The following is a 27,819-nucleotide window of genomic DNA, read 5'->3' as shown; positions in this document are numbered from 1 at the left end:
AACCCAGACTCTTGTAGCCACGAACCACCTTAACTTACAGCTAACAGCTAAAACATTAGCACTGACAACTAGCATGAAAAGTATCTACATCATCTCCAAATAAACATGATTTAAGTTTGAAGAGTTTAACAACAGAGCAGACAGTACTGTTATAGAAATAAATTAAGTAAAAAAACGAAAAACTTTCTTACCTAAAAATTAGATTTTTTCCTTCTAAAACAGTCTGTGTGTGTCACAGGGAGCTACTTCCTCACATGTGGACATTAGGAATTAACTGAGCAGGTATAGACTGAATTAAGTGATTCCTTCCTTGTTCCTGATTGGAGAAATTGAAAGTATTAAAACTGACCCATGTTACAACCATCGGTCTCTCCTACTGAAGGTGGCACAGGCTATTAAATATCTTACTTTTCACAGTCTGCAGCACTCAAACGCAAAGAGCCACCTACATAAAACATGTTTTACAAACAGACTGAGGAAAGATGATCTTACCTTTATGCAGTTTGAAGAGCCTTCTGCTCAGCTGTGTGTTCAGGTTCATCAAAAATGATATTCTCGGTTTCCGCAATGTCGAGAATGCACTAGAAATTGAATAAGGAAACAAAGTAGGAGAGAGCAGACCTCCACTCTACAAAAATTGTAATTCAGAGTAAATGATCCACATCTCCCCCAAAATTTAATTAGTTCTTCCCAAGCAACCTCCAGAGCTGAAAAAGGAAGACAGCACTGAAGAACCATAAACTTGCAGTTCCTCTAATGACCACCAGAGTCTGGCTCCAACAGTGAGTCAATCCCCATAGATTCCCATGTTAAAATGTCCAACTTTACAGCAGAAATAAACATGTTGACAGCCTGGTACAAAAACAGTTTTGGTCTCTGTTGTGATAACAAACATCACTTAATGTGTATGTTAATGATATTCCCTGTTACTGTCACTATGCCTCCTCACCAGCAGGTGTCTCTATGTGTCTGTGTAGAGCAGAAGAGAAGTAGGCTACAGACAGATAAAGAAGAAGTAGGTGCGCAACAGGTAGAGAGGATACAAATCGTATGAGCCATGTGTGCTATCAGTGTTAGGGGTTGGTAAATAAACTCCTGGACAGTTCGCTGTCTCCTGTGCTCACTTACCAATGTAACAGTCTCTATAGCTAATTTCCTCCTTCATGACAACTGTTTATACAACTCACCTGTTTACATTTTACAAAGGAATTAAGTTCTGCATAATTGTGGGTGAGGTATCTTTGAGTGACAGGTGTTATCTGGGAGTTAGGGGTGGACTTGGGCACTGCTAGGATGGTGACGGTGGGAGCAGCCCACTCTGAGCTTCAAAACGGCTCTTCAGAAATGTGTGGGTGAGGTCACAGAGGCTACGTCCATCTTTATTTACAGTGTATGGTTCTGCCCTGGACCATTCCCCATCCCTTGATGCAAATCAGACAAAACCTTCATGACGAAGTGACAAAGTGAGGGGGAATAAAATCTAATCTAAATGAGGACAGCAACTCTTTGTCTCCTCCCCTTGTCAACCACTGTGTAAGTAGAAATTACAATGCATTGTGTTACTTATACAGCTTACTACTTGAAAAGGCTGAGTCTGGAACCTTGTACTGACAAAACTGACTTCATCATCTAATAGTATCCCTTCATCCCCATTTGACTGCATTACATGTACATGATAAACTATGCCAGCATCATTACCTTGTTGGTATAATATTGAAATGGTACAATAGCTGACAGTGTTCTTTAGTTGAAAATGATGCATTGATACACTGTCTCTAACTTAATTTATTATACTAAAATGATAAAATGATGAAAAATAATAAGTAATTTTAGTAACTCATTATGGAAGGCAGCAAAATGACCAGGAAGCATGGACTCAACAGCAAGAGAAGATTGCTGAGGGTTTGTTTTCACTCTGCAGGTACACAAGGCCCACAACACAACAAATGACACAGAGCCTTAAAATCTTATTTTTCAAAATTTTATTTTCATAGGCAAAGTGGATTTTTTTCCTGCATCATTAACAACATGTTTCCTAAAAGGAGCTGAAATTTAAATGTAACCAAATCAAAATCAAAACAACATTATTAATCATTCAAGTAAAATAAATGTGTGAGCTATTTATTCTATTGTAGCCTACTACAGAAGCTAATGTACATTATCGTTAGTGGATGTGGATCATTGTTTTTCTAAATTCAATTATTCAGAAAGAAAGTTACCTTTTTGGATGGCATAATAACAAGTCGATGAAAATAACAAGTGGAACTAGAAAATTCCAGGGAAATTTTGAGTGCCACGGGGGCTACTGCCGGGATGAGTACATGATTTATTTCCAGTGTTCAGAAGTCACCCTGATCATATTCTGGTTTTGAGAAATGTCTTGATATAAAAGACTCTGATATAAAACAATGTCACATCCCTCCATCATGTATTATGTGGGAAATATCTCATATTCTGTGTTTTTTTTTTTTTATAAAAGAAGAGGCAACATGTCTTCAAACTGGCATTTAAAGGGTTAAAATCCTGAAAACTGATAAACATTTGGTAGGTTTTTAAAGAATATTCCAATGCATTCCTAATGCATTATTTATTCCCAGTTTTTTGGGAATAACTTTGGGGAAAAATTGGAATTTTAACACCAAAAGTCATAGCCCCTCTTTCGGGATCAAGACGCACATTTTGTTGTATATATTACCGGGGTTTTCTCAAAGGTATGGGACGAGTTACGCGCCAAAATTTGGTGGAAGAATAATAAGTCTGAGGAATATTAATAGATGCCTCGGGGCTCTGTAATCTGCAGACACTGAAGTCCAATCAAACAACAAAATAAAAAAGTAGTAGTGGTGTTAGACTCTGTAGACTGGCTCAGTACTTCACAACAACATTGATGAAGCTCTTGATGTTCCTCAGTTTGTCGCTATCAAAGTTCACCAGCAGCACGCTGGAGCCGGCGCTGCTGGGAGTGAACTTAACACTGGCTCTGGCTTCCTGTTTGGGGCCCACAGCTTCAATCCTACAAGAATCATATGCAGCAGTTAGTGTAATCTTTAAAACTAATCACAGATGAGGTTTCTGTTTTATACTGATCTCAATTCTTATGCATACAGCTATGCTCTCGCTGCAGGGAAATATTCAATATTCACAATCAGTCACAGTTTAACACCATCTTGTACATCAAACTGTAAATTAACTGTCATTGGAATTGGGTGACACAAGTAAAACTATAAAATAGAAAAAAGAAATAAAGCATAGAAATAAGCATGACAGCATAAACTTGCTTATAACACATACTTGACTGTTATGGGTTTGCCGTCGGTGAGGCCAACCCCCTCAGCGGTGAAGCTGCAGTCCTTCAGCGGCTCTGGTAAAGTATTCAACAAGGTCATCTCTGCCGTCACAGGCTTGTTCACTGTGGCTTCTTTCATCAGCTGCAGAGAGGAGTTCAGGTTAACAGGTTTATCATGTTAAAGCTAGTATAATATTAAAAATGATTGAAATTATGTCACAGTTAATAATATAATGCAAACATTTTAAATATTTAACATAGTTGTTGATGAGGTCTTTATATGCCTGAGTGGGCTATCAACAATGGTTACAACAGGTTACCTGACTTAAAGTATAATATATCATTCCATAAAAGAAATGACAAGTTCTACTGTATGTGAGATGGCGGGGCCACTGATCTGGTTTAAACAAAGAGAAAAATGATTTGATTTTCAAATGATTCTTTTGGAAGAAAGAACTAGGCAGATTTGTAGCTCCATGTAGATTCTGATAACATATTTAAATAAGACACTCAAAAAATGGTTACAGAAGCTTATTTTACTTTTACCACAAACACTATATCAAAATGACCAGTGCATTTCAGTCAGATATGTTCTTAAGGGGAAGTGAAAGAACATACAGTATAATGGACAAGATTAAAGTTACACTCAAAGAACTGGTGGAAGCAATCTGTTTATCATGTTATGATGTGTGGGCACAACAGACAACAGATCTCCATTGTTTACAGGCACAGCTAAATAAGAATGACTTAACAAAAAGGCTGAAGAAAATACAAACAAAAATAAAAGGATAAATCTGATGCTTCAGTCAGCTCTGAGAGAGTTGGGGCTTTAAGTATAAGAGGTTTAAAGTGATTCCCACTCCTAATATGACTGCAAATCAGAAAAAGCTCAAATAGTGTCTGGGCCACTGGATTGACTACATTGAGAGATCTTACAGCATACTGACTGCTTAAACAGCCATCCAGCAAATATCAACATAGACTCTGTATTTTAGCTGATAAACCATGAATGCTTCTGTGCAATTACATTACCTTGCAGCTTTTTCATAATGCAAATTTGCAAAAGCTAACAGATCCAGCTGGGATGAAGAAACAGAGGGACACTAAAGATTAAAACAGATCAACAGACGGGGCCTAATAATTATGTGCCTGCAATGCAATAACTTTGAAGGCATATACTAGAAAATTCCTGGAGAAATTTTGAATGTGCCGTCTGCTTGGTGCGTTTACTTCACTCCTCACATTTCAATCTGCACAAAGAACATTACTTTCAGTTTCATTCATGTCATAGAGACTTATCCTGACCCTGACCTCAGTCACTTTAGGTGTCCCTCAGAAAGCCTTTTGAAGCTGTCAAGACTGGCCAAAATAACCTCACACTGATGGTTTCAAACCCAAATTTGTCCCCACAACCACAGCAAGACATACACACATGTATACACACATGTACATGCCCTAACAGTTGATCTGCAATAAAGCAGTATCACTATATCATAGACATGCACATACAAGCACACACACACACACACACACACATGCTGGTTTGCCTTATACATGCTCTAATACTTGAGAGTAAAAGGGGTAAGAGTTAATAAATCAATTAGCCTATAAGAATCAGCTTTGTCCACTTCTGCCCAGATACTGCGTTAGTAGCACCTGCTGAGACCTGAGACCTGCTGTTTGTTATCAGCGTGTGAATTTGTATTGCAGTGTATGGGGGAGCTACTATGATGGTTGAACAGTTCCTGTAGCTCAAAGCTCAAAGTTAATTCAATATGTCTGCTGCTGTATTTACTTTTGTACTGTCCAGTATGAACTGTAATCTCTCTCTGTGAACACTAACTTGTTAACAGCTTTCTGCCTGTGTGTGTGTGTGTGTGTGTGTGTGTGTGTATGTATGTATGTGGGGGGGCTCCTAACAAGCGATATAGCCATAGCTGTGTCTAGCTGGAAGACTCAGAAGACTCAGAGCTGAGTGAGATTTTGGCTCGGTGAGTCTCTCAAACAACTGCTATTTTTGAGAAGAACTGTAACTTCTATCAGAACTATGAGCAGACCTTGATCTTGGTCACAGATTGTGTGGCTTTGGTCTCTCTGGAGCCAAAAATGTGGAAACAGGAGCGAGTTACAAAAAAGAGTCACTTCTCCTTTTCTCTAGAAAAACGTGGCCATGAGGATGGGTTACACAGAATTTTTCAGAGGAGTTCTGGAGCTTCTCCCACTCTAGCAATGATGTCATCCATTCTAGCTCTGAACATTCCCTGCAATACACACCCTTATAAAGTCTGAATCGGTCTAAAAATGACACAACATAAACATTGATTTTGTGTAAACTGCAACAGTTGTCAAAATACAGATTTAAACAAAAATAGTCTGAAGTGTTGGGACCTTAATGTTTCAACCATTTCTCTATGTTGAAGTATGACACAGCAGTAGAGCTCTGAGATACGTTAAACCACCGTATAAGGACCAGAAAACTTTGCCTCGAAATGTACTCACCAATGGACACAGAGCCAAAACAAACCAGTACTAAACTCACGCGACTCAGCCCGGCGATCATACTGCTTCTTCATTTAAGCCTGTGGCGTAGCCAACATTTGTTTTGCCAGAACTAGAACTACCACTTGAAAGATAGGATCCCCAACAATATCCTGACCATGGGGCAACCACTTCCTTACTAAAATGCCCTCCTCAAGAAAGTAGCCACTGGCTATATTTTTCATTTCACTGGCTGACAACACAAACCCAAACAGCTCCTCTAAAGAAAGGTCAGCTCTCTGTTCACTTTGTAACTCACTGAGACACAGACAAAGGAACATCAGGTGCACATGGCAAACTAGTCTCACATTCTTCTCCCTAAGACTCAGGCCGACTCATTGCTCGTGTAACTGCACATGCTGGAAAAACTTCAGGAAAGTGCAGGGCACTGTCATCAGGCTGTTTTGATGCTGACATCAATGCCCTCCACTGGTAACACCGGTCTAACACTCTTAAACACCTCACCCTTCACCATTCACAATCTAGGTTCATCTTGGGCACTGGGACAGGCAACACAGTCAACCCCATTCCCCTCATAAGGATTTTATCCCCAGAATCAGTCTTCTCTGAAAACGGCAAAATGGATTCCAAAACATAGGAAATGACAGCACCTGTATCTCTCAAAATCTTTATGGGCACTTTAATGTCACTACCAATCTGTGTCACAAACCCTTCCCTGACAAAAGGGAAATAGGACCCATCAATGCCAGACTCTACATGCTCATCCTGACACATTCTCACATCCACAGAGAGCTCTGGATGTGTTCCCGAGACAACTGCTCTGACCGCACAACACACAAAAATAAACTAAAAAACAAACCAACAGGCCCAAATGAACCATGTTGCTACACCTATCAAGGGAACTCCACAAAAATCCACAAGTGAGAACTCTAGTGGCCCACACAATCACTGGTGATAGTTCCCACCTGCACGCCTGGACTGAACTCCCCAGACTGAAACAACTCAACAGCCAAATCAACTTCCTGTCCAAAATGCATCTCCCAAACACAAGTTGTGCCGAACGTACCCATCACAATACATCTCAGCCAAAACCTGTGCACCTTCAAACAAAACCCTACATAAATCAAAACTCCAAACCACAGCCACAAATTAATCAAATTTGGCTGGACGAGTCCTCACTAAAATAAACAGACAATGACTCTAGGAGGACAACTTAAACTAACAGTGGCATGTGTAATCTGTGAGATCAGCAGTGTGAGTATGTGATGAGTAAAGAAATGTCTGAATGCAATGTTGTATGGTGCAGCAACAGAAACAAGACAAACCAAATGCCAACCACTAGCACACAGGGCCCAGGTGTGCCGGGTCTGCTGATGAGCCCAGGTACTGACGACCCTTTGCCACACCCACCTCTAGTAACTGTAAAGGAAGCAGCCACACACAGGAAGCAACATGTACACAGGTGGAGAGGATTGTCACAATGCTTTGGCTCCAAAGTGACTAACTGAAATGAATTGGTTGATTTCGTTGCTGTTCTCACCTGGGAACTGATATATCTTGTAACCTAAAGATGTTCTTTCATTTTATAGTTTAATTATATATTATTATTATCACCCTATAACATGTTTTACCTCTCTCCATTTTCAAATGTAACGCAGTAACACGTTAACTCACAAACATTTTAACTGACTTACTTTTTTCTTTTATCTTAGAACATTTTTACACTGTGATTTACTTCTACTGATGTATTTTCACTGATAGTAGTGACAAAGTTCATGTGCTGACGTCAGTGTGGTGTCTCATCTCCAGTCAGTTTCTGTTACTGTTAGAATAAATTGCTTCTCTGTCTGAACACAGTTAATGTTGCTGTTTTCTTCATCAGTGTCTAACTACCTGCTGTACATTTAAACTTACACTAGTTCTGCTTCAGCGCTCAGAGCTCTCTGCTCCTTTTAGTGACTTTCACTAACTCAGCAGTTTTTTACATGCTGTTCAGATCTGATAGTTACTTTAGCTTAGCAATTAGCACTAGCTTCTCTCTCTCTCCCTCTCTCTCTCTCTCTGTGGTGTTGTTGTAACTTCACTGTAGAGGATTGTGATGTTTACTACATATTCAGCTCCACTCGCTAACCGGAGCCAACTGCACACACACTCCTTGAAAATTGTTTTCAAAAAAAGTCAGACAAACTAATTTTAAATCCCACAATTTTCACAAGTTTTTGACTGTAATACAAATTCCACCTTTTTGGCTCTAGAAACACAAAGGTCTTTTGCTGCTCATGGTTCTGATAGGAGTTACAGTTCTTTTAAAAAATAGCAGTAACAACAACAATACACACACACACACACACACACGCACACACACACACTCACACACACAGAAAGCTGTTTACAAGTTAGTGTTCATAGAGACAGATTACAGTTCAGACTGACACTACTAACGCAGTATCCGGGGAGAAATGGACAATTGACTGATTCTTATTGGCACCATGTGGATATTAACTGTGTAAGTGTCTCAACCTGGCAACAGAAGCTTTTTGGAGGCTGTATGGTAGACAGCTCTACTGCCACACACAACAACACACACACACATTGACAGACACACACAAACACCATCTTACTTTTTTTATATTCACCTTCAAAATAAGAGTGTCAACCAGGTTGAGAAAGAACTTACTGGAGGTTCTGTTGGGCAGCTCTACCACTACACACAAATTGCTCATGAATAAGTTTCTTAATTTCTTCCTTCTGCCCATCCATCCATCCATTCATCCATCCATCCATTCTTACCTTGATCTTTATCTCTGGCTCATCTAACACAATAGTCTTCTCAGCCTTATGGTAGTCAATGGTCTGCTTGTTGATGGCGATGGCTGACAGCTGGATCAGTCTGTCTGAGTTGATGACTGATCCATAACTATCATACTTCAGTCTGAGGGACACGCGCCTTTCTGAAAAAACACACATATTTTATACACATTAAATAGGTTATTACAACAATCTCAATGTGATTTTATTATGAGAATAGGTTTTATTATTATTATTATATATTACAGTCTGTGAACCATGTTTGAACCAACAAGGTATTCATCCTGAGAGGTATTTGTGTGGTACATCTCAATGAGTTTGAATTTCTAACTTAATATTTTTCAGGCATAGATGGCCTTGTTTCATTGTGGTATCTTAAAAACTTGCTAACAATGGGGCCATAATTTCTGTGAGTTCATTAAATTCACTGTTGAGAAAAAAGAGTGTTTGCATTAAGATCTCAGCCAACCTTCTCCAGCGGGCACCGTCACTTTGTCTGAGGTAAATCCACAGCTCTCTCCCAGTCTCCCGTTGTAGCTGACAGCTTTGGCAAAGAACATTAAGTTGCAGGTTCTCGCCTCCATGAGGTTGTTAGTGAGGACAGCGTACACCTCAAAGTCTGAGCCCACCATCATGTTGTCAGAAAGCTTGATCTTCAATGAGAATTATGAGGTGATTCATTCAATTAATGGAATATACAAATATAAAATGAATAAAAATGCATTTTTACATAGTTTACACTTTCATACCAATTAGCAGGTTAATATCTTGTAAAAACAATGTTTCCTAAATCTAAAACAGACTGTTCTTATCTTATCTTGATCTTAGGAAAAGTAGTAGATGCAGTTTTATCAAAACTATATGTAATCAAAACTCATGAGAAAATCCTCATGACAGTGGTTGTGGTCAAATGAAACAAAACTGATGAAAGCATATCAACAATGAAAGATGAATCAGTTTTCTGTGTAACCTCCCACCACCCACACATTTGACCAAAGTGGATCTGAAATCTGTGAAGGACACATGTGTACAGTTGTTGGTATTAGGCTGCGTGTCAGTGCTGTGCTGTATATCTGTATGTCTGTATGTCTGTATGTCTGTATGTCTGTATGTCTGTCACACCCATGTTGATTACTTTCAGCTTGTGAATGTCGTTCTTCTTTCTTGTATCACAAGTTTTTATTTCTTTTATTTTCTTTTTTTTTTAGCCAGTGAAACTACCATTTCGGTGTAGATGATGTGGCCTCTTTGGAACTCTCCTGTTGTCTCCCGCCCCAGTACATCTATGTATACACTGTAATAAATAAAAAAAAAAACCTTGAGATGGAGCCCCGGCACTTCTCCTTGCTGCTGTAGCTTGTTGTTGTGCTTGGCCCTCTCATACACCTTCCTTTCCTCCTTGGAGCCTGAAAACCATCAAGTTCCATATTTACTGAATCTCCTGAACAGTGTCAAACACAACTTCCATGCTATGATCATTTTGAATGGCCAGACATGGCTCTTATGTGATTACATTTTTTTAATTTTTGTGTTACCTGAGGTCATCTGTTTGCATGAACAGCATGTCATGTGTGTGTCTGTGCACATGTAACTCTGCAGTACCTTCTGGATACTTGTACTGGTGTGTGATGTCGTCTCTCTTATCTGAGCCCACAGCTTTGGTGCTGATGAAGCGTCCAACCGAGTTAGTCGACCCACTGAACTTGACAAACTCTCCATTTGACTGGCGCACCAGGTCCACAACATCTGCATTAACCTGTCTCCATGCATGACATGAAATTCTATGAGTTAGCACTACGTACAGATCTTTATACACATACATACTGTATATCATATCTCAGAACACAAAATGAATCATTCTCTGCTTGGTGGGTTAGCTGGGATCAGGTCTTGGCTCTAACCCTGACTATAAAACTATTGTAATCTATAGAATCCATAGCTAAAAACAAACTATGTTTATTTTTGTGTCTGTTTTTCATGAAAATGTTTCAATAAAACTCACCTCAGCAAAAATGAAGGGAGCGTCGTACTTCTTGGTCAGCTCTCCTTCCTTGATGGACCTCAGTGAGGCTGGTCCGCAACAGCACACACCTAAAAAGCAGTAAATGCAGTAAGGGTTCAGACATGCAGCACTCATATTCAGGGCATACAAATCACTGAAGTCATGAAAAATAAAAAAAAATAAGCTACAAATGCTGAATATTTTTGATGATCTGAGTTTTGCCAGTTCCCGAGAGAAGTCCCAACTGTTGTTTCGCTGTCAGTATCACAATACAGACAAGACAATACCAACATCTAAAGGTAAAAGTTACATAATCACATTTATAAACACTTCTACAAAGTCATATTACTTTGATATGTGTGACAGGCAACAGAGCCTCACAGAGGCCACATGATGTCTCCAGAAGAGACATGTGAATATACTAAACGAGCTGTCACAAGTTTGCCACAAACAGTTAGATTTATCTTTTCATCACCATCACTTGTCTCCTGTGGGGTCGGGTCGCTGGTTTGCCACCCATCATACTCAGATCCCAAGTCTGGACGAGTCATCCAGCTGTCCACCCAAACATGGAAATTCCTGGGGAATCATGTAAAATAAAATAATGTGGCCATTTTGCTGTGTAATAACGTAAAAAAAAAAAAAATCAAAGTTTCATTCTATCACAAGGGAATAATGGAAGATAACAAGAGAGAGAGAGAGTAAACATGATGTATTGGAAGAGACGTGCAGCAGCATGATCTCCACCATAGACTCACCAAATGGAATCACCACTATCGATTCTCTCACCATCTTCATTATACAGGTTTTCTATCACCAGGTTAGCGTTTCCATCGTGAGCTGATCCAAAGTTAGTAACCACTCGACACGGGATGCCCAGGCTCCGGGACACTGAAGGAGGGAGAAGAGCAACACTTCGAGGATCGAAGGATCATCTTCAGATGGGGTGGTGGATCTTCTGAGCCACTTCAACACTTTAACTTTTAACTACTTTCAAGAAAAGTCAAGAGCAATCCTTGTCATTTTATAGTAAAACAGAGGCTGGGTTCATGAACACAGATACTGGATTAGAGTGAAACTCTCTTCGCCTTATATACCCTGTTGATTGCCCCCTCCTGGCAAGGTTGAAACTTAGATGTCATTAATCACCGTCCATATCACGGAGCCATTGCCTAACACCTCGAGGAGTCTTTCATCTTCATATTTTTTACATTAACGGTGTATTGTTTTGGTAAAACTCTCCAAAAATAGAACCATGTATATTCATTTACTTTACTTAACCAAAATATGTCAAGAGTGATACATACATTTGTATATATATTAAATCAAACACAGAAACACAGCTTTTTCCAAGTCTATGCTGGTGGGACTGTGGCTGAGGTTCTTCTGTAGTTCATGCAACAAGATACACTAAACGTGCTCGAGACAAAACTGGTAATCAAAGATGAACAGTAATGACATCAAATTAAGTGTAGACATAGATGGAGACAAAGCCATGAGATTAGATTCTAAAATTAGGGATGTGATAAAAAGACGACCAACCTGTGCAGGCAACAGCAGCAAAGACCCAACACTGGCCGTACTTGACGGGGCCACTTTTTGCCCACTTACGCAGAATGTCCCCACTGCCGATCCACAGTCCTGGATGAACCCCACCTACAAAATTTACCCACTCTCCAGTCAACACCCCTCGGTCATCATTACTGTTGATCTGTGGCCACAGACAGAGGGGAGACATGAGAGCAGGCATAAAGACATGAGAGGAGTGCTATAAGAGAACAAGAGTCACAGAGGTGAATGCAAAAAAATGAGTGGGAATCAAGGCTGAACATTTTCTCATATTTCATTGCTAAATCATTTTTAAAATCATTTTAAATCTATATGTACAAGGTTTGCTTTCATAAACAAGTGTCTAGTGTTTTTTCTCTGTAGAATTCTCCTCCACATTTCTTACATTTTAGACAGCAACACTGGGACAAGCAAAGCTTGTAAAGTCAGACCTGAGTTTCACCAGCCTCACAAACATCTATGATATTTGAGTCATGACCTGAGAAGGGTTTCCTTCAGACATCCATGATAGATACTGAATGATGGCACCCAGTAGAAATAGCTTTGGATTTCTCATGTAGCTATTTTGACTTGCAGCTGGAATAAATACTGACAGACTTTATTTGTTTGCTCTTTGCAACTTGCTTGGAATCATCAAACACGTTGCTGGGGGAGAAGAGAAAGTTTCAAAAGAAGGAGAGAGGTTTCCCTGCAAGGCCTAGTATTCACTGCCTGTGAAGAAAGGAAAGTAGCAGAGAGAGTTTTCTGGTGCACCATAGTAATCTCTGTCTGCACAGCTAAAATAATGACTATTCACAGGCTGGCTACAGTTCTCACTAAAGCCCGGGCACCTACCATAGCACTCAGCACCCTGGACACATAGATAGGATTTCTCCTGGCAGAGCAGTCCTTGTCAGCATCAGACACAAATTTGGGGTTTTCATCCAGGATCTTCAGACAGATATCCAGTATTCCCTGTTCGAACTGCAGAAGAGAAGCGATAGATAATACTGAGCATCATAAAAAGGGTTTTGGTCACATTATATTTTTATTTGGTTAATGACAGTGTTATTAACGGCATAAACTTCATGGAACAAAAAATGTAAAATGGAAAAATGTAACTTTAAAACAGCAAGCCATGTTTATTGCTCTTTTCAGTCATAGTGAGGAAGCATTTTCCTGTCTACATCTGACTGAACGTTATTGAACAGAAAGCAATGCTGAGCACTGTGTGAACCTGTCCAAAGTTCCAGGGAGTCCCTGTGATGCGTTTACACGTCCCCCTGTAGATCTGCCCATGTTGCGCCAGGACGTACTCCTGCCTCTCCGGCTCACTGCGCATGTAAACAGCATCTCCTGTGAGAGACGACAGCACACCGTAATCAACCAGTGTTGACATGTTTTACTGCTGGTGTTTGAAATTCAATAAATCGATTTTATTTCTAAGTTTAGTGATGAAACTGACTTAAACACAAGGATCATTAAAGAGAAAGGAAGCACAAGCTGCAGGACGAGTGCAGGAAAACATCAGAGGTGGAAAAAGTACAAAAATTTTGTATTCGAGTAAAAGTACCAATACTTTGATGAAATATTACTCAAGTAGAAGTAAAAGTACTCATCTGAAAATGTACTCAAGTAAAAGTAAAAAGTAGTTCATTTGAAATGTACTTTAAGTAAAAGTTACTTAGTTACTTTCTTTGTGTGGGGTGTGAGGGTAGTAAAAATAGGACAAGGGGTCAGGAATCCAAAACTATTTTGTTTTTAATTAAAGAACAAGTGTAACAAATGTAAGTGCAAAAACAACAACTTCTTGTTCAGTTTAAGTAGCAACATAAAGTTAGTTGTTTTGTAAAGTTAGTCACTGTTGGTTCTGGCCATTGGTTTACTGTCAATGGTTCTGTCGCATATTTTTCCCCTGTAGCTTGAATTGTTATTTTTACTCAGTAACGGATAGGATTTATAAAGTAACTAAGTACAATACTTGAGTAAAAACGTACTCAAGTAAAAATACAAAATACCGATTTTAAATTGTACTTAAAAAATACAAAATACACAAAAAAAGTATTCAATACAGTAACGTGAGTAAATGTATTTTGTTACTTTCCACCTCTGGAAAACATACAACCCATATCAGTGCTTCATGTACTCACCGGGGCACCAAGCATTAAAAAGCAGGGTGAACTGTCCCAGACTGGTCTTCTGCCCTTCCTGGTCCACAGTCAGAGAATAAACTCCTATGGGGCTGTTAGGGGAGGAACTGATGGACACAGACACTGTGTTTCTAGGGGAATTACTAATAGCAGATGCACTCCACTCAGTGTCCACTGTGTGGTCACCTAGACTGAAGGTAAACTTAGTGCCTGATTGTTTCCTGGGTAACGGACCTGGGGAGACATAAAGAGTAAATCCAAATCCAGATAAGAGACAAACACAGCTGCTTCTTTCATATAAACATGCTCACACACTCCTTCAAAACATTTCTGTCTTGCACACAAGTAAATCTAAACACTGGGAGAGAAGATGCATACCAGTTTCAACAATGAGTGTGAAGCTTGTTTCGCCCAGTTTGAAGTCTTTGCTGTCAGAGTTCAGACGTAAAATGATGACGAAGGGTTGTCCCCTCCTCACAATCAAACGCTCCTCTCCATACAGCTCCGTGTGGTGGCTGCTGTTGTTACTCTTAATATTCAGATCACAGCGCTTGATGTCCAAGACTGTAAGTAGAGAGAAACTGTTTGTCACTTCAGTTAAAAAAAATCTTGTCTGTAACAGTGTGATCAGACTGAAACCATAAAAACGTTTGACTTGATAACTTGTTGACTTTGACCAGCCTGTCAAACTTTCTTCACTAATGATAAATCACAGAAATCAACAAGACATTCCTCAACACAGATACAGTGTTATTCTATGCTCTTGATCTGAGATATCTGATGTCATGCACCTTTCCCACTCATCACATTTCATATTTGACATTTCAATCTGATACTTATTCAAAGTACACTGACTCTGTGAAGTAACACAGAAATGTTTTTCAGTTGTAGATTATACACTCCTCTAATAACTTGCAAACATGTGCTACAGTATGAGAAATAAATAGTTACCTCGACTCATGTCTGCAGTGACTTTCTTGTCTCTTGACTTGGACAGTGACACTTCAGCTGCAGCCTGTGCTCATTGGTTAATGACCACGCTGTGTAAGGGCATCAGAGGGATATTTGTAGCATGTGAAACCTGATACGGGACTCCCTCCTCTGTCTAGTCACCACATCAGTACTTCTGTTTTTAGTTAGGAGGGGCAAATAGACTTGCAACACTTTAATATTCAATTAGACCTTAAGGCTACTGTGAATGTTTTCTGCTGAATAAGCAGAACGAACGTGATGTGTTACCAAAATTGGTCCTAAGTCACCAACAGCACAGTAACGTCTTTGTGAAATTAGTTTTGTGTCAAATAGTTTAATAATGTAACAACTAATATACATATATATTTTTTCAGTAAATGTAAAAATGAAACCAACAAAAGTTTTTTTTATAAGTTATTAATACCATAAATTAATGTATGATTCAACATAAACAAAATGTTATTATAAATTACATTTTATGATGCCAAACAGGAACACATTCTACTGGTAAAATCTTTTTCTTTGCAAGGCAGAAAAGTACTTCATACATTTTCTCTCAAGTCAGCATAATGAGTTTTTCACTTTCACTTTTTTAGGTTACTGGAGGACGTTGTGAAAAGGTCGTGATACTGTAACCTCAGTTTTCTGTTACTTGGTTTGCAGATCAATAGAAAAAAACAGTTCAGTATAGACTGAGCAAAAGGGGAATTTTTCTACATTTCATAAATTCTTTGCTGCAAAATGTAATTTAGTAAAAATCCTGAAACCACTGAAACATTAAATAAAGAAGTCAAAAAAGAAGATTTCTATTTTGGGCAGTTGTGTTTGTGCCAAAATAAAATCTGCACAGTGACAATGAAAAGTTTTGAAACAAGTGTGTACAGCTGTCCTGAGGAATTACTCTGTCTGTGGAATAAGGAAGTGAAACAGTGTTGCAGCATCCTCATGTTACTGCACTCTGTCTCGTCTCCTGCACAGGGTGGCACAGAGTTCACAGCAAGACACCATACAACTTCTTTAAAAAAAAAACTAAATAAGAATATAAAAAAAGAAATAAAACTGCACTCATCCCACATTTGAATAATGAAATAATTTACACATGAATGAAAGAAAAAGCAGAAAAGATGTCAGTAATAAATAAAGTTGGGTCTGCCATGTCATAGAAAGTCAGTGGTTTTAAGAAAATAAATAAAAATCGACATCACAGCCTAAAAGTTATCGATCCTGTCATCATTTGAATACTGTACATTTCACATGGACAATAACAATAATGACAGTTTTCATCAATAACTTCTTAAACATAAAAATACATTAAAAAGCATTTAATATAATCAGAAAAATACTTTTTTGTAATTGTCAAGTTCATGTAGGTTCAGGTGGAACATTGATAAGTATGGAACCATTATTGGCCCCTAAATACCAGGAAGTGGTTTTTGTCTTTAAGTATGTAGTGATACTATATCTGTAAGTAGGCAGAAGGATTATAACGTGCACCTCCCCGGTGATTACAGAATACTTCAAATCCAGATGTGAAAACATTAGCCAGTGGTCTGTCCCTCCTGATCAATGATTAAACATAGAATCTCAGTGAGAGACAAAAGACAGCAGTCATCAAATTGTTTTTACTTTTCCATATTTGCTCACATATCCACGTTTCTCCATTTATAGTCTTCGACTGTCAGCGTGGTCCTGCAGCTCGCCCCGGGCTCGTGGCCAGTGGATAGCTCTGGCCATTAATTATATCTTGGACACTGTTGAGTTTGTCCTGTCATCTTGTACAGAACAAGCCAAAACAATATAATCCAGCTGTCAAGAGAAGAGTGATACAATTGTTTCTTTTTTTTTTTTTTTAAGTATATTTTTTGGGCTTTTTATGCCTTTATTGGACAGTATAGTGGAGAGAGACAGGAAATGGGGAGGCAGAGAGAGGGGGAATGATGTGCAGCGAAGGGCCGTCTGATGTGGGATTCGAGCCGGGGCCGACTGCAGTGAGGACTGTGGCCTCTACACATGGGGCGCCTGCTTAGACCACCACGTTACAATTGTTTCTTAAGCTGGCAAATGAAACAGAGCATGTAACACAGAGAGACACTTTACTTCTGTCTCAGGACTGGTGGTCTCCCATATGTATGCTCTCAAATACAGATGCTGGTCCTGCATCTCTGTTCCACACAAACTGTTGATTTCCACCACAGTAGTAAATACATCCTTCTCCTCTTTGATCCCTGCATACCAATAATTGTACAGGTTGTACAGCACAGGAGATCCTGTGGCATTATTCTGTTACTGTAGAAGGACACAGATACCTGCTACTCATTACTAAATGCATTCTGCAAAGAACGTGTTCTCTGACTATAGCCAGTACATATGAATCAGTGTCAAGAGTCATGAGTCAGTCAAGCATTAAAAACATAAGTAGTTCACTCATCACAGTAAAGAAAAAAAAACCTCTTTTTTCATGAGGGTGAAACATTTTTGTTGTTGATGATAAATTAATACCGATTCCCATTTTGGGCTACTTGTGCTCAGGACGTCAAATAAACTATGTTCTTCATCATATATTGAATGCATTGTGATAGCAGCTGATGCTTGGTTCTATATTCAAATAAAAACATGGTCAGGGATGAAGATCAAAGAACAAAGTCACATATTGTGGCTATTATTTGTGGGTTAATATTGCCATTGCTATTGTCATTGTATTATTGTGTTGCAATGACATGCAAACCAGGCCTTTTGACCAGACAAGCTTAGTGCCTCATGATTGCGTTGCCACATGACTGTGTTGCCTGTCTGTCACACGGCGACCAGGAACTCTCCAGCTGGACCAAACAGCTTCAACTGGCCAATAATCTGCAACAATATTTAAAAGCACAAATATTTCACTGACAACAACAACAACAATAATAATAATAATAATAATAATAATAATAATAATAATAATAATAATAATAATAATAATAATAATAATAATAATAATAATAATAATAATGAGGATTCCTGATTGAGTGTTTGCTTTGATTAGCTAATTAAAATGTATGTGGTGTTTATTTATGAACATTGCATGCTTACCTTCTGCAGGGAATCCAGGGTTAAACTTCTGTTGATTTTGCGATTATAATTTCATCACTCTGAAAAGAATCCCATAACATAAGTTCTTGGTGAATAACACTTACTCATCCCACTGGAGAATTGCTGCATGAACCATGTCTTTAGTTTGCTATTAGAAAAGATGTTTTTCAGGAGCAGAATTACACTTAGTTAATTTACTCATTAACACACAAACTTTTTTGAAACCTTTACCACTGCTGTCATTAGAGAAACAACATGGCGTTGAGACCATTGCCTTACAGCTTAGATGTACAGTAACTCCCCACATTACATTGTGATATTGTCATGTGTACCTGAGCATGAGCCAGATGTGGAGGTCCTGGGGCGGCACCCGCTTTCTTTTTGATAATGACTGGCGAGCTGTTTCTCCTCTGGCTGGGGGTCCGACACGGTGGCGGGCGGGGCTTTGAACTCTGGGATATAAATGAAGAGGAGCTGTCCACTACCTCTCCACCAATGGCAGACAGACAGCTGTGGTCTGAACTGCTGAAGTAGTTGATGCATTCCCCAGATGATTCAGTGCTGTCTGCTAAAGGAGAAGCACATCAAACACTTTGAGAAACAGTGGATGCTGAGGTTTGTGCATCACTTGACACACTGAGAAAGTTGATGTAAGTTCAAATTCCATAATGGCATCCACAAAATGAATGGACCCTTGAAGAAAAACAGATCATATCAGTACATGCCTCCATGGCTGTTTGCCACAGTGTCATTCTTGATGCTACCACCAAAGAGCACCAAAGAATTTTCAAATCTACAGTGACTGTAAAAATGTCTTCTCATATTCTAATTTCTTACTACTTTAGGGTAATAATCATATAGTTATATTGTCGTCTGTCATCACCATCACCAAGGCGATCTCAGCCCAGACTGTTCTGGTCTGTGGTTTCCCCGATGATGGAACGAGCTACCGAATTCTATCAGAGCAGGATGCCCCTCTCTATCTTCAAGAATCTCCTCTGAGGGCATTTCCTTTCCTTAAACCCTAACATGTCTAACTAGCACTTATTCTGCACTTTTCGTGCATGTCTTTAAAACAATCTCCTTGCACTTATTAAATAGATGCAGTACTTAATATTTACACTAAGGTTTCTACTGCACTGAAGTTCACTGATGTCCCATACTTGTCAGTCACTTTGGATAAAAGCATCTGCTGAATGAGTAGATGTAAATATAAATATAAATATTAATGTTCATTGGATTTGATCCAATTTTGCTTATATATGTCAGATGTTTATTTAGAGGCTGCTGAAGGCAGCAAAATGTCTAAAAACAAACTCACTCAGAGTTTTCCACTGTTCACAGTTACGATGAAGATGATGCTGATGAAGATGATGGTTGTTGAGCTCGTTGTCAGTCACAGCCTCAGGGGAGGAGCAGGCGGGAGGAGCGGTCTCCACTCCCTGCGAATGGTTCCCGGGATAACCAGCAGGGGGCAGTGAGCCCCGGCCAGAGGAGGAAGATGATTGGCTGAGGGTGGTGGAAGCCGTGCTACCAGAGCCAATAGAGTGTGGTCGTGGATAGTCTAAGCCCCTGTGTGAACAACATGCCACAGGGACTGACGACACACATAGATAGATGTCATCAATGAGACAAAAATGTGCTGGGTCAGTGAGCAATGAGGAAGCAAGCATCACTGCTATTTCACAAATATTTTTAGTTTTGTTACATGACTTTGTTTGCTAGTTTTTATGAGGTAAAACTAACAACAAAATGTGAAAGGATGTAAAAATGTAAAAAATATTTAATAGCTTTAACTTAGATTTCACGTGTCAAATTGTAAAATGTCATTAGAATTAAAAGACTAAGAGACTACTGCCTCACTAGAGGCTCTGTAAGGATAAATGTAATGTCAGCATGCTAAAGTGCTCACAGTGATAATGTCAACATGCTGATGTTTCCGAGTAATGTAGACCATGTTCACCATTCTAATTTAGCGTATTAGCATGCTAACATTTGCTGATGATCACCAAACACAAAATACAGCTGTGGCTGATGGAAATATCATTTTTACAGGTGTGTTGTGATAAATAACCAAAGTACTGGACAATTTTGACCTGATGATGGAGCGAGGTGAAAAGTCAGAGGAGCTGCAACAATTCACCCTGAGAGGATGGGTTTATGATGGTGCACAACTTAGCTGAACTTCATTTGAAGTGGAACATGTTGTGTGTGCAGCTCCTTACTCCTCCCAGGCAGGACACAGCTCACAGCTCTGTCACAAATCGCAGCATCACTGGGTTGAATGTCCATGAAAGGTTTGCAGCCCATTCCCATGAACACCCTTTCCTGCATACGTAGCTCTGGAACATAAAATATATTCACCGCATGTTTTTCAGACAGGTCAAGCATTTTGTAAAAAGAACTCTTGGTAAGTGCTAGATAAAAAAAAAAAAAGTGTTGTTGTTAACCTCTACTGTGAGCGGCCTGATCCCACAGGATCCTCTCTAGATCGGTGGTCCAGGCTTTCTTCACCTCCATGCTGGAGGCCTTCAGGGTGTAGGTATCCTCGCTCTTCCTCCTGCGGAACCAGATCTCAAAACACAGGCCACTCACACCAGAGGAATGGGTCATCCCAATGTCACTCGTCTGGGACAGAAAACACAAAGAGACATAGAAATGACACTGATGGAAATATCATATGTGGTAAGATGTTGCTGGAGGCTGAGAGGTGTTACTAAAAACACCTGGGAAAAAAACCTGTGAAGTAGAATACACTCCATATGGCGACAGCTCAAAATAAGGTTGAGTATTATGGCTCCAACACTCTTGTGTGCTGACCTTGAATGACTGCTTGTAGACATAAACATCATTGCCAACATCTGTCCTCTTGGTCTTGCTGAAGAGGATCAGATCTTCAAAGAGAAAGATGCGGCGGACACATCTCTTCTTTCTAAAGAAGACTGTGAACTCATCCTGGCGGATCAGCTGGCCCTGCTCTGTTAAATTCACCTGACACAGCAGAGCAGAAAAGAAAAGACAATTAACTGCATTTAACTGCTGTGTTTCAAGTATATCCGATCTACCATTTCAATATCTTACATCACAGTCCTGGATGGCGTCCATGGTGAGCAAATCGTTGCCATGGCGCATCTGAAATCGAACCAGGTCTGCAGCAGCCTGGATCTCAGTTCTCTCCCGCTCCCTCTCAATGCTCGTCAGATCAGGCACATGCACACCCGGGCCACATGCACTTTGTGCGCACACACTTGTTGCGAGCAGTGTATCCTGAATCATGTCTTTTGGCCTGTATGAGCCGGCCAGAGCCAACATGTCCTGTAACAGGAGGCTGTACTTGCTGATCCTCTGGATGGGCCTCAGCAAATAGGATGAAAGGTCCATCATGTCCCCCAGCTCCTGCTGCTTTTTCTGTCAGGGGAAACACAGTGGACTGTGAAGCTGGAAAGGGAAAGCGTCAGGGCTATAACTACTGCAGCCACTGGAGCTGGACATGTATCCAACAAAACATCCATCCATCCATCCTCTACCGCTTATCCTCTAGTAGGGTCGCGGGGGGGCTGGAGACTATCCCAGCATCTTTTGGGGCGAGAGGCGGGGTACACCCTGGACAGGTCGCCAGTCCATCGCAGGGCAAACACACGGAGACAGACAACCATTCACACTCACAGCCACACCTATGCTCAATCTAGAGTATCCAATTAGCCTAGTCCCCATTTTGCATGTCTTTGGACTGTGGGAGGAAGCCGGAGAACCCGGAGAGAACCCACACTTGCATGGGGAGAACATGCAAACTCCACACAGAAAGATCCCACGGCCGAGCCGGGACTCGAACCTTCTTGATGTGAGGCGACAGCGCTAACCACTGCACCACCGTGCAGCCTCCAACAAAACATGTGTCCACCAAACAGACTAATTCCTGATGATTGAAGGGGAAGAATCCCAAAAACACATCATACATCATTACAGACTCATCTCTCTGAAACTATTTAAAGAGCTTCTTTTTCAATTGTAGACAAGATCTAGTATACAGTACAGAATGACAGACCGAATTACAGGCAACAGTATTTATTTTATCTAAAGGTTCAGAATCACTCCTGATACTATTGTGCACTATATAGTGGAAAAGAGTTACTGTCCACCTCTGTTTATAATAGTACTCAATTTACTCTAAGCCAAAGTGTCATATATTATAGCTTGAATGTAGTGCTAGTACATGCGGCTACAAAAACAAACTTAATGTGAAGATGCCAAACTGTGTGTTACTATTGAAATGATACATTAAGAGGGATTTTAGGAATATTAAGTTTCAAGTGATCTAGTAATTAATAACAGATCAAGACTAAAAATCATTAGAAAAAAATATGAGATGATCCTCTGGTGGTGTCTGAGCTGCTCTCAGTGTTACTTTAACTTTAAAATGACTGTATTTCAGACAAGTGGAGCGATAGAGTGCTGAGAATTTGTATTCTGTGCTGTAAAAACATCTGCTTAAGAACATTTACAGTGGGAAAACGTAACTTCTTGTATCTTCAGTTAAGAGAAAGACAGGACATAAACCCTGACCTTAAAGATGTCATGGCGACGGTGCAGGATGAGGGCATCTGACTGAGGTTTGTTCTTACTGTACAGAGCGTACAGGCCAAAACTCTCACTCTGTGGAGACAACCCACATAAAACCATATTAGAAAATGTATCTAATCAATGATACCAGCTTAGCCACATGCTTATCTGCAATGAAAACAGATTGATATCATTTACCTTTTATGGTTATTTATAAAAAAACATGTATACCATACATATGATTATACTGATTACTACTCACATGTCTGAGAAAGCAGCGGGCCACCATGGCAGGCTCCCTCTGGCAGGCCTCCAGCTCTGGCAGGAAGTAGTGGCTGTGGAAGTCATAAAGCTTCTCCAGGTTTCCAAAGATGACTCCTCGCTTGCCCCTGAGGTCCTGGGGGATGTCCGGTCTGTCCAGCAGAGGGAGGTAGTGGGTGATGATGTAGCCCAGCGAGCGAACGTACTCCCTCTCTGTGAACACCAGCTCCTCCAGGACACGCTGCAGTCTCCTGATGAGACAAAGACGACAAATAAACTTCAAACACAGACTATTACCTGTATAAATACATTTCAATATGATATTTAATGATATATTTATTAGCTAGTAGAATTAGCAGCTAACTAATTTCACCTGTTAATTCTTTGAATAACTGATAGTGTATGTTGTTACTGTATCAGTTCAATTTAGATACTAGGAATGTATATTGGTTGTTATTAAGTCTAAGGTTGGTAGAGCTGCTTTTTAATAGACTATCCTCTCCAACACGTTATTCTGTTTTGCTTTCCCTCTCCTTATTGAATGATACATTACTTTAATTTCGAAATACTGTCATTGATTATTAGTTTGTTAGATCTGTGTAAGATCTGTGTCTTTTGAAACATGCATGTGATGAAAGGATATAGATAAAATCAATTTGGTAATTGATTCATTAATTGATGAATCAGTGTTCTCCAGCCCTCTGCTCTCTGGCTGAGCAAAATTAAAACATGCTGTACAGATTTTGTTCATAAATACAATTTGGCCACTATGTTGATATTTACTTATCTTAAGTTATGCATCATTATCAACAATGGTCAAAGTCTCATTAGATGACACAGTCACATGCTGTCACTGTTACTCTCCATATGCACTGTGATACACAAGAAACATGCCACGCATGGATGGATTATGAGACAACAGGACCCTGGGCACAAAAATAAAATGCTCCTCTCCTACAGCTTTTGCTTTCAAACATATTGGAATGGCTTTGCTAAGTTTAGTGTGGCCTAAGGACGATAGGCTGGTCAGATCTCATCGTTAGTAATCACTTCAAGCTTGGGGTCTGTGTCTGTTACCCATTCTGTAATCCATTCATGTTCCCAAATTAAAAAAGTCTGAAGAAACAATACCTGTAGCACTTCATTGTCAGCTTAGAGACAAAAAAGAGGGCATGAAATCTATTTAAGCCTCACAAGACTCACAAGATTAGTATAATTGAATTTTCACAGAGTAGTATCTTGCAGAGCAAATTTCTGATAATTCAAATCTTTTTTTATGAGTAATGCAAGTTCATTTCACCCACATCTACTCTGATAAACTTACAGGGCATTGCTGCCACTCTCCTGTGGATTTGCCAAACAAAAATCTCCCTCATATCTCCCAATGGGCAGGCTGGAATGCTTGCAGCACAGAGTCCCATCACCCCCTGCGGCGCCCCGGTCGCTCATGCAGGAGTCCTCTGAGCAAAAGCTCCCATGGCGGGAGATCTGGAACTTCTGTGCCTCCTTGAGAATCCAACAAGACGGCTGACCGTGGTGGGTGCAGGACGACGGGGTTTGAACCCGCTTCTCTCGAGGAGCGGATGACCCTGCTGTCGCTGCTCCTATGGCGCATGAGTCTTGGCTCACTGACCTCGCTCTGAGACCTCGTCCCCATGGAAACCATTGGCATCCGACAGTGTGGGACTGCGACAGAGCAGCGGCGTCTCGCTCACTCCTGGCTCTGCTCGCCTGTCTCCTCCTCGTCTCTCTTTCTGTTTTCCTTGATGATCTATTTGAAAATGACACACTGAGTCAGCAAGTGCTGCAGCAGGAGCACCAAGAACTGGACCCTTCACCTCCTCAATCTCACAGACTCACTGATGATGTTACAAACTCATGCTGTACCTCCAACTCAGAACTTTATTTCAAATTCCAGTAGAGATAGAAGGTTACTTATGTAACCCAGGTTCTCTGAGTGGAGAGACTATCCCTCCACCCTACATATTCCATATGTATGGGGACTGACCCCCTCGGGGGCAGTTGACATGGATACTCTTTAAAACACATCACCTGTGGTGGCCATGCACTGATTAGCAACATGTGGTTATATAAACACCATGCATGCGTGGCCTCTTTGGTTAACCTTGATTGGAATCATTTTGGAGTGGCTTCTAGCGGCTTCTCTCCACTCAGAGAACCTGGGTTACATACATAATATTCCATTCTCTATTGTGTCATGACTATCTCTCCACCCTACATATTCCATATGTATGGGCCAAGGATCTTTATTGCAAGAGCCTTGGTCCCAGTTGCATAGATTGTCAGGCCTTGTCATGCTGCACTGTGCCCAGCACATGCTCAGCAAATGGGGTACTGGCTGCCACATTCATGCAGTAGAACCTGATAAAAGTGGATCGGGTCGACCAAGAGGCCTGTCAAGGCCCTGACAGGGCACAACAGTGATGTCTCACTCACCCCCACAACACCGTCTTGAGGACGGTGTTGTGGGGGTGCAGCTCAATAGACAGACCGGCTTGGGCCTCGGACCAGATCTTAGGGTGGAATACAGGGTTTGGGCACAGCACCACCCGAGCATCACCTGGGAAGAAGTGGCAGCATTCCTCGTGTATCGAAAGAGCATGAAGCTCTCCCATTCACTTTGCTGACATAGCCGCCAACAAGAATGCCGACTTGAGAGAAAGCCAACTGTTTCCAGTGGCTCGAAATGCTCATGCTGCAAGGTTGACAACACCAGCTCAAAATCCCATGGGGGGACAGCTGGCCTTCTTTGGTAGGGAGAAATCTTATGGGCACCTTTAAGAAACTGAGCAATAAGGTCACAGCAACCCTCCGCCAGGCCCAAAGTCTGAGCCCCTGAGCCCAAAGCCAGGAGGCCCTGCGGCCACTTATGTGCCACTGCATCTGTGCCCAGTCACACATCTTGCATCGTAGGGGTCTCAAACTAATTGAACCCTCTCAAATCCAATATTGGTCTCAACCTCCCATGTTTTTTGGGAATGAGAAAATAACAGGAATAGAACCCAGCCTGCTGATTGTCCTGCATCACCTCTTTGATGGCCTTCTTTACCAGGAGAGTGTCGATCACTGCAGCCACAACCCTCCTGTGCTGAGGGGCTGAGCATTTTACTTGCATCTGGCCCAAATATTGCAGATAGCACCACAGACAGCCTAAGCAAACAGGTGCGGTTTTCCCCCTGCAGCTGTGCCTGAGACAGCCAGATATGATGCCTCACCATCCAGAGGGAGGCCATGGTCCTGCCAGTTGCCACCGCCTGCTCTTCATTAGCTTAGCTAGGAGCGAGGACACCTGCTGTACCTCAGCAACCAGGTCAGAACCTCTCTCCTCCAACCGTTTGGCCAGCTGGTGCTGATACAAGACCAAAATAGCCCCTGTATTAACCAGCTGTCCCTGGATTGTCATAGCTCAATGCACTCGGGCAAGCATGGCATCCATAATTTTAGTGTTCCTGCTTGGGCAGCTCGGCTTCCCCAAGACAGACTTGGTGGGGGACACCAAGGCCCCTAAGGCCTGATCCATGGGAGGTGGTGGTCCACAGCCAATCCTCGACCCGACCATGCACACATGCTAGTCGTCTACATAGACCTGACCAGTGATGGGCCTCTGACGGTTTAGCAAACTACTTCAGTAACAGCTCCTCTAAATTGGGAAGCAGCGGTACAGAGAAAGAGCGTGGCTGACTCACCTCATCATCAAAACGGGAGGCTGCCTGGCTTATCTCAGCTGGCATTTTAATTTGCAATGCTTGAGCGGCCCGGACAATGAGTTGGCAATAGAGGGGAGGTGGTTGCTCCTGCGCCTCCTCTACCTGCCTTGCCTCCACACACACTTGACCAGGGGGGAGGTCCTTGACCTCTGACTACAACCCCCCTTCATCCGATGCATCAGATATGGAATGCACTATCAAGCTCCCCTGCCTCACCTGGCCAGAGGAGGGCTGCTGTACAGTAAATGGGGCTGACACAGGGAAGGGCATTGCCAGCACTTTTCTGATGACTGCACCCAGGGTATTGACCAATTGAGGCTTCACCCCCAATTGGTCATTCCAAACCACCACTTTTGGCTGCTTCACCTGCTGCCCAATGAAAGTGGCTGTACACTTGTGAGAGAATGCTAGAGCCCTAGCCTCCCTCACTCTAGCTGGCAGAATAAAACAGTTCATACAGGATGCTGGGTCCTGGCTGGCCATGGTCCAGCCCTAAGCAATGGACACAGTGATTGTGACCATCATCCATTGGCATTTTTATCCCACAACCAGAACAGGTGTGGGCTACTAGATTTGCTTTATTTATTTATTTTTTTTAAACAATTGATATGTTTGAATCTATGTGAATGCTTATGCAACTCAGGATTCGCTGGAAAATGCCACCAGTAGCACTATTCACCCCTCATACATCCCACACTCGAAGCCTAAGTGGAAGATAGAAGCATGCCCGTCACCCGGCTTTCCCCTTGCTTACGTCCTGAAATCACACGCAGCTAAAGTATGTTCGTTCGCGTCGTCCGAGGTCAGATTCCACGAGGAACAAGGGCTGTGAGTGTTGTGCTGCTTTCAGACAGAACACGGCAACGGCACCGCTGCGCTCTGAAACCCATTATTTCTAATGGCCGATTTGTCGGGATGTCATGTGTGTTTCAAGAT

The 27,819-nt window shown here is 41.1% G+C and overlaps 2 protein-coding genes across 5 annotated transcripts in view; both read right to left on the bottom strand.

Moving 5' to 3' along the window:
- Positions 1–1,965: 1,965 nt before the first annotated feature.
- Positions 1,966–15,349, bottom strand: LOC130175477 (protein-glutamine gamma-glutamyltransferase 2-like). Its single transcript, XM_056385995.1, has 15 exons — positions 15,245–15,349; positions 14,672–14,857; positions 14,294–14,527; positions 13,381–13,499; positions 12,999–13,127; positions 12,138–12,306; positions 11,354–11,486; positions 11,071–11,174; positions 10,596–10,684; positions 10,196–10,349; positions 9,911–9,999; positions 9,063–9,246; positions 8,576–8,736; positions 3,292–3,428; positions 1,966–3,013 (listed from the first exon to the last, which is right to left on the bottom strand). The coding sequence occupies exons 1-15, from the start codon at positions 15,252–15,254 to the stop codon at positions 2,866–2,868; spliced, it is 2,046 nt and encodes a 681-aa protein (XP_056241970.1). The 5' UTR covers positions 15,255–15,349; the 3' UTR covers positions 1,966–2,865.
- A 1,071-nt stretch (positions 15,350–16,420) lies between these two features.
- Positions 16,421–27,819, bottom strand: part of LOC130175196 (uncharacterized) — a 32,963-nt gene continuing 21,564 nt past the window's right edge. For 2 of the 4 annotated variants that reach the window (XM_056385540.1, XM_056385542.1), the window contains exons 14-24: positions 24,480–24,926; positions 23,157–23,406; positions 22,898–22,987; positions 21,416–21,742; positions 21,155–21,325; positions 20,785–20,962; positions 20,560–20,676; positions 19,656–19,931; positions 18,667–18,902; positions 18,335–18,393; positions 16,421–18,115 (exon numbers count right to left, since the gene is read on the bottom strand). In XM_056385540.1, coding sequence (XP_056241515.1) covers positions 18,355–18,393; positions 18,667–18,902; positions 19,656–19,931; positions 20,560–20,676; positions 20,785–20,962; positions 21,155–21,325; positions 21,416–21,742; positions 22,898–22,987; positions 23,157–23,406; positions 24,480–24,926 — 2,131 coding nt within the window. In that variant the 3' untranslated portion in view covers positions 16,421–18,115; positions 18,335–18,354. Of the gene's footprint in view, positions 18,116–18,334; positions 18,394–18,666; positions 18,903–19,655; positions 19,932–20,559; positions 20,677–20,784; positions 20,963–21,154; positions 21,326–21,415; positions 21,743–22,897; positions 22,988–23,156; positions 23,407–24,479; positions 24,927–27,819 lie in introns of those variants that run through there. The other 2 variants (XM_056385541.1, XM_056385543.1) reach the window with 2 other exon arrangements.

Source organism: Seriola aureovittata, chromosome 9 (genome assembly GCF_021018895.1).
Source record: "Seriola aureovittata isolate HTS-2021-v1 ecotype China chromosome 9, ASM2101889v1, whole genome shotgun sequence".
Classification (NCBI taxonomy): domain Eukaryota; kingdom Metazoa; phylum Chordata; class Actinopteri; order Carangiformes; family Carangidae; genus Seriola; species Seriola aureovittata.
The sequence above is the reverse complement of the archived record's forward strand: the minus strand, read 5'-3'. Positions and strand labels throughout refer to the sequence as shown.